The sequence below is a fragment of the Gracilinanus agilis genome, chromosome 5 (assembly GCF_016433145.1).
Source record: "Gracilinanus agilis isolate LMUSP501 chromosome 5, AgileGrace, whole genome shotgun sequence".
Classification (NCBI taxonomy): Eukaryota; Metazoa; Chordata; class Mammalia; order Didelphimorphia; family Didelphidae; genus Gracilinanus; species Gracilinanus agilis.
In genome coordinates, this window is record NC_058134.1 from 142,703,839 (window position 1) to 142,711,353 (window position 7,515).

The 7,515-nt window shown below is 39.2% G+C and overlaps 1 protein-coding gene across 3 annotated transcripts; it reads left to right on the forward strand.

The window, feature by feature from the left end:
* Positions 1–5,015: 5,015 nt before the first annotated feature.
* On the forward strand, positions 5,016–6,862 carry SMIM30 (small integral membrane protein 30). Of its 3 annotated transcripts, none has more exons than XM_044678190.1 (3): positions 5,016–5,057; positions 5,456–5,534; positions 6,263–6,862. In XM_044678190.1, exon 3 carries the CDS (start codon positions 6,309–6,311, stop codon positions 6,492–6,494), a length of 186 nt encoding a protein of 61 aa, XP_044534125.1. In that variant the 5' UTR covers positions 5,016–5,057; positions 5,456–5,534; positions 6,263–6,308; the 3' UTR covers positions 6,495–6,862. The 3 variants fall into 3 exon arrangements, with proteins under 3 accessions (XP_044534125.1, XP_044534126.1, XP_044534127.1); XM_044678191.1 differs by lacking the exon at positions 5,016–5,057 and adding an exon at positions 5,063–5,117; XM_044678192.1 differs by lacking the exon at positions 5,016–5,057 and adding an exon at positions 5,187–5,206.
* The last annotated feature ends 653 nt before the right edge of the window (positions 6,863–7,515 follow it).

Genomic DNA, 7,515 nt, shown 5'->3' on the forward strand with positions numbered 1-7,515 from the left:
AAAAAGAAATAATAGCAACTAAATGTAACAGAATTCTTTGAAGCTGTCTAGTTTTGGCTGGTAACTGCACTGGGATCACTGAGCTGAAGACAAGCTTGAACATCACGGGATCATAGATTCTGAGCTGGGAAGGACCTTAGTGGTCACCTAGATCCATCCCATCATTTTAGAAATGAACAAACAGAACAGAGAAATGAGTTTGCCTGAGAGTCACCTAGATATAAGCTACAGAGTTGGGATTTGAACTCAAGTCTTCTGATTCCAAATGCAGTGCTCTTTCTGGAGCATTATAATTCCATTCAGATATTTTCTAACTCTAGCTAGAAATTCTGCCATTATTTCAAGATATAGCCATTTTTATGTAAGTTATAACTATTTCTGCAGCTCCAGCCTTTTCTAGTCCAACCTCTCTCCTCATACAGTAGCTATCTCTGCAACATCCAAGAGCATGCAGTCTTTGCTCAAGCACTACACTGACTGAAGACTTAATATTTCACAAGACAGTTTATTCCATTTATTGGACCACTGTCAAAAAAGTTTTCCTTATATTGAACCAAAATATGTCACCTTGTAAACTTCCACCTATTGATGCTATCACTTTCCTTTGAAATCACACAGAATAAGACCAACGTCTCTTCCACACGACAGCCTCTCAAATATTTTAAGGCAGCTATTGTATTCCTCCACCCCATCTATTTTCCATTGTAAACATCCTGTTATTTCCAATAGATTTTCATATGAGACAGTCTCTAATTCCCTTATATCAGTGTACTCCAGTTTAAGTCAATATGTACATTCTTCAAATGTAGACCTCAGAAATGAGCACAATACTCCAGCTGTGTTCTGTCTGGCTTAGTGTATAGTGAGACTATTATATCCCTTGTTCTGAACAATATATTTCTATTACTGCAGCCTAAGATTCCATTATCTTTTTTTATTGGAGCCACATCATCCTGTTGACTCGTATTGAACTTATAGTCAACTAAAATTCAGCAAAGCTTCCCCCAATCTGTTTTTGCATAACTAATTTTTGAAATCATTTATACCAAGAATTTTTCAAATAAATTTATTTATGCCTTTTGTTTTTATATATTATTCCCATATAGAATATTACATGACATCCTTTTCCTACCCCTTAGCATTAAATCTTCCCTAATAACAAAAGAAAAATAGCAAAAGCAACCAGTAACAGTATTTACAATATTTTGCATCCAAAATCCCCCACTCCTCTCCCAGAAGGAGGAGACATAATCATTTCTCTACACTCTGAACCATTATTGGTATAACTATTCAGATTTTGGGTTCCTGTGGGCTCATATTATTGTAGGACTAGTTTGAGAGAAGAGATACTGTCCCTGCTGAAAAAAAGCTGAAGAAAACAGAGAGGAAAGAGATGAAGAAAACTTCATTTCTGAGGAAGCTATTTGCAACCTTATCTTATTGAGAGGATTCTAGAGAAGAAACATTACTTTTTATCCTGAGAAATACTGAATGGAGTAAGGCTGAGTTTCCAAACAAGAAAATTACTGTTTCTTTCAGGATTTGAAGTGACTTTGCCAGTGATATTCATCAGGATCAAAATATTAAAAATACTTTATATATAGCATGTATGTACATATATGTTTGCATGCATATATGTATATAGACATTGACAACCTTGTTTTACGAAATCCTCAAGTAACCCTGATTCACTCTAGGTAGGATTACTGGGGTTGTCCTAGACCAAACAACAAATCTTCAAGTACCCAAAGATCTCTTCCTAAATAGGATTAGTAGATACATCCACATCTTAAACACTTTTTTGTCTTAGAAGTTACTCCCACTGTGTCTAGACTTCAGTATCTAGATTTTAGCCCCTGGCTGAAATCCTCTTTCCCTAGCCTCATGTAAGCCAATCAGTCATCCTTCCTTTTCTGTACTCCCCAAAGTATATATAAGACCCCAAGTTCTTTAGTTCAATGAAAATTCTTATGATGGAAATCCCATTAGGGTACATTTTCCCATGGATATTATTCCCATAGTCTCAGAGCTTGGCTTGGTGTGGTGGGGTGTGTGTGTATGACTCTGTGTGGGGCCACAAAAGCACTGTCTCCCTTGTCCTTTGTAACTGCTTTGGTGGTTCTGTTTTTCCAGGTTAACAACATATATGTCTTTATATTTATTATGCTGACACGTAAACATATATTTAATAATTAAGATATTTATTTTTAAATAGATAAATAAGGCTAATTGCTAAGACTTACCAGTTGGGGTTCAGGAACCTTGATATTAGAAATGTAGACATCTACAATTTTAGCAGCTGCCTCTCTGAAGATCTATTAATATAGGTTCGAGTTTACAAAGTGAGTGAGCCCAGAGAGAAGAGCCTGAGAAGAAAGGGAAAGACAATCAAGTCATATTTCTCAATAGTGTATTTAGAACAACAACAACAATCCAAAGTTCATTAGCAACAGTGAATGGCGAGACACATATAACAAAATATATTGAATGGGGCAAATGAAGCACATATCAAATAAACTACTTTAATGAATTGTATTTGGCTATAACTCTCCTGATTTTATTGGTGCATTATGATTATCTCTGGTCACTGCCTAGTGGTCAATAGTCAAAAGTCAATAAACATTTATTATGGGTCCACAACTGTCTAGGCACTATGCTAAGCCATTAGGGATACAAATCCAAAGAAAGATAGTCCTTGCCTTCAAGGAAGGTTCAGTAAATAGAGGGCCTGTCCTGGACTCAAGAAGACCTGATTTCAGAGCCAGGCTCAGACACTTCCTAGCTATGGATGCCTGGGTAAGTCACTTAACCATGTTATCTTCAATTGCCTCATCTATAAAATGATCTGGAGGAGGAAATGGCAAACCACTCTGGTACCTTTGCCAAAAAAATCCCAAATGGAGTCACGAAGAGTAGAAGACAACTGAACAACAGCAAAAACAGACAAAAGGAATCCAAAAGCAGAGAGGTTGGGCAGGAAAAGGTGCAGTGCAGGATCATGATGAGGAAGAAGTCCTAGAGCAGGGTAGTTAGTGGGTAGTTTCAATACTTCTACCATAACCTTGGTTTCTAGATGGTTGGTCTAATTCCATGTTTGTGGTTTGCTTAGGATGGCTATCACATTCTCTCATGGGTTTACTCTGTTCAATTAGGACTATTTACCTCTGAATTATAAGGGTAAAATATGTTTACCTCCAGATATAGTGTTTCATCATCTAAAGAAGAGGTTCTAGGTAATGGATATACTAGGCTGAGCTTCCTGTCTCTAGGTTGGGAGGAGTAAAAGAGGTGTTAGTTACACATAGTTCTAGCCTCAGAATCATAATTTTCTCAGTTACTGAGTTCTAACACTAGTCGAGTATGTTGTACTCCTGATACAGCATAAACTGCTTCATTTTGCATTACTCCATATGTGTCTTTCCATATATTTCTGAATTCCTTAGACTGATCATTTCTTCCAACATAATATTCCATGATTTTACATATTATTTTGTCCATCCAGTCTTCAACTGATATATCAATTAAATTTAATCTCATTAGTCACTCCAGCTTTCCAAAGTCTTTATAAAACCCTTTTCTTTTATCCAACACATTAACTGTCCCTCACTGTTGTTAACATGGAAAAACACAGAACCACCAAAAGCAGTTACAAAAAACATGTCTTTAATCAGGGCTATAGAGACAACGCTCTTATGGCCAACACACAGAGTCAGGCTCTAGGACTCTGGGAACACTGTCCAGGGAACTAAAGAACTTGGGGTCTTATGTATATTTTAAGAGGATAGAAAAGGAAGGACAAAGTTGGCTTACATAGGGGCTAGGGAAAGAGGTTGTAGTCTGAGGCTAGGGTATCAGGAAGAGGCCCACATACAATAAGAGAAACCAAGAAACCAAAAAGGTTTCTTAAGACTTAAGTATGGGTGCTTGTTCAATCAGGGTCAGTCTAGGAGTTCTTTGTGGGCAGGTTCTCACCAGAAGTAAATCTTGGGGGGCAGCTGGGTTGCTCAGTGGATTGAGAGCCAGGCCTAGAGATGGGAGGTCCTAGGTTCAAATCCGGCCTCAGACACTTCCCAGCTGTGTGACCCTGGGCAAGTCACTTGACCCCCATTGCCTACCCTTACCACTCTTCCACCTATAAGTCAATACACAGAAGTTAAGGGTTTAAAATTAAAAAAAAAAAAAAAAAAGAAGCAAATCTTGGGGGTTCATAAAACAAAGTTATCATTGTTTTGTTGTCTAAAATTTTGATATAATTGGCTTTACTCGTATTTTGTATAGAAAGCTAAACAGATTAAGACCTAAGACTGACTGTTGTGATATATCACTAGAACTTTTCTTCCAGGTTGACAATAAATACTCTTTTGGGTATAGTTTTTCAACCAGCCACAGTTTCACCTAGCTTACCACCCAATTTGCATTTCTTTATCTTATCCATGTCTATCACATGAGACACTCAAATGCCCCAAAATATAATATACCTAAAGACTTTCCTTGATTTATCTAGTAACCTTCTCAAAATAACATGTATCAACTCTCATCATTCCTGCAGGACCCCTATCAGCCCCCATCCCCCACCTCATCACCACCCTCAGTCCCACTTTATTGGTTTGCAGCTTGTTTGGACACAGTTATTTGCATGTTGTCCCCCCCAATTAGAGCGTGAGCTCCTTGAGGGCTAGGACTTCTTCCTCTTTGTATCCCCAGGGCTTAGCACACTTCCTGACACACGGTAAACGTTTAATAAGGGCTGGGCTTGTCAAATTATTCTAATCATCATTTAATTATCATCTAATCATCAAATGATTCTAATTCTCCAAAACAGCAAATTGATCCAGCTTGCCACCAAAATGGCTGTTAATTGTTATGAGAATAAAACATTTCACTGTAAAAGGATCCTCAGGATGGGAGAATGAAGGGCGGGGAAGGAGAGGGAGGAAGAAGCAAGGGAGGGTTTCGAGGATCACGGGAGCTGTAGGCCGCTTGAATTCTGGGAAGTGTAGTCTCATGAGGTGGCCTTCCTCTTTAGTCTTATTCTTGTAATGGCTGCTTCCGGTCCGGTAAGTACGAGTCCCGACCCCTGGGATCCTTAGCTATTGCAGCTGCCGCCACTGCTATGGGTACGCCTAGAGGAAGGGGGGTCTCTGTTTCTCTTGGGATCCCCTTATGGAACCTTGAATTCCAAAGTCCTCGGCTGACAAGTCCGCAGGTTCATTTTGGGGATTGCTTTTCCAGTTTAGATGCCCTGCATTAACTTAAAGCTCCTAGTTCCTCTGCTGAGCGGGGTGGGGGCTGGGGGAGGGAGATGGAGAAACTGGTTTGGAGGGTTTTTTCCATTTTCCTTGCCTTTTTCCACTCTCTCCAGTCCACCCGCCCATCTGGGAGCTCTACCCAGAGCTGCTGCTTTGATCCCCAAAGAAAAGGCATGTAATTGTCTAACTCTGTTTCCTGATAATAGGTACCATAAAGGGAAGCCCTGGATCCTTAAGTTCGAAGGCAGTCTTCCCGCGGATTGCTGCTAGATAACCCAGCTTTGGGTAAGCCTTAGTCATTTCATTAAGTCTAAAGGGCCCTGCAACTTTTTTTTTTTCCTGACCCTGTGAATGTGGAAGGATTTCTAAGGAAATAGGGCTCGGATACAGGAAGTTGCTTCTCTCCCCCGCCCCGCTTTAAAGATCAAAGGATACTCTACTTAAATCTGGAAAGAACCTTCGAGATCATCTCGCCCAACCCTCTCCATTTTACAGTTGGAGAAACTGAGGCCCAAGAAGGTTAAGGGACTTGCCCAATGCCCCAGAGCTAGTAAATGAATGAGGAAGTTAGGCTGCCTAGTGGATGGAAAGCCATTCCCATTCGGACTCCAACATTTACAAGCTTGTGTGACCTTGTGGATGAGTTGCTTGATCTCTGTTTGCCCTGCTTTGATCATCTGTAAAATGGGTATAATCATAGCACCTGCCTCCCGGGGTTGTGAGGAACAAGTGAGATAATCCTATGGAGCTCCTTGGCACATAGGGAATTTTATTAATTTTATCTAGTTACCTTCTCAAAACACCGTATACAAAATCTTATCAATCCTGGAAGACCCTTATCAGCCCCCATCCTCCACCTCATCTTAAGAGATTATGGTTCCCTTAACCGGTTTAACTTATCTGAAGCTTTTCGCTCCCTCTCCAATCTCCCCTAGTTGCTCTATAATCTTTGGGAAGACTTGCGTGGATCTTTGCCTTAACGGTCCCTTTTTCTCCCCATGTTTGTTTTTTAGATTTTAGACTTGATTATTTTCCTTGAGCCCTCCAGATCCAGACAACATGGCTTCAGTCGGAGATATCTCCAAAGCGTTCCTAGTCCTCATTTCACTGCTCTGTATGCTGCCTGTTGTTGAAGCTGTAGAAGCGGGAGATGGCATAGCCCTTCTGCTGGGCATGTTTCTCAGCCTCACAGGCATCTTTGCCTGTTTGGGGATATATGCCAGGAAGAGGAATGGACAGATGTGACTTTGGGGGGAGGGTCTCCTGAGTCAAACATAGATATGTGCAAATCTCTCTCTGTGTTTGAGATTTAAAACTGAGAAATCAGTTTCTTAAAAATCAAGGTCCAGTTAGCAAGCAAACGGTTATTTTCTATTCCTTGGAAGATGTTGCCTTAAAATGTAAAAGCTACTTTATGTAAAAATGGAAGGAGGGGTCACTTTATTCATTTTGAGTATAAAGCCTAATGGTTCACCAACCTGAAAATGGTCCAAGAACTTGTAAAGGTTTATGGGAAGGGGTGGAGGGTGCTGTCAAAGAAATAAGATGACTATAATTTATCCTAAATGATGTTCTATGGCTTCTGGAGTAATAAAAGATATAGGACAAAGAAACTGCCTGTTTAGATCTGTTGGACGTCAGATATTTTCTGTATCCCTAAATGCCAAGAAAATGCTCCCCACAGAGGAGTTGAGGAAACCTTGTTCTGTACATGTGTCAAAGAAGTTGTCTAGTTTGTAGCCCCAGGTAAACACTTCATTTAAAAATAAAATTCAGTTAGTAGGCATTTGGAAGTTTAGAAAATTTTTTCTTCTTAAGGAATTTAGAAACACATACACATATGTTACTACATCTTTGCTATTTAAATAAAAGAAAGGTTTAATGTTTTAAAAAAAGTTTTATATTGATTACTAAGTACCTCTGTAAAACACATTAAAATAAACATTAGACTTGTGCTAATGAAATGAATACTTATGTTTGATTCTATTTATTTGGAGATGATTGTTGTTTTTAAGAAATGAAGACCAGGAGTCCAGTGGATAGTTTTTCATTTCATTTTAGTCATGAGAAGAAAATCCTTTCCTTTACTGAACTAATCAGGACAAACAGAATCAATGGGAAATTTAAATCATGAAGTGGTAAAATACATATCAGAAAGTGACCCAGAGATGTTATGAGAGATGACATGGGGGAAAAAGTCCATAGGAACTGTGAAAAAGAGATGCAAGCCAGAAACAGTGATCCAGGAGCTCTAAGCATTATAAAG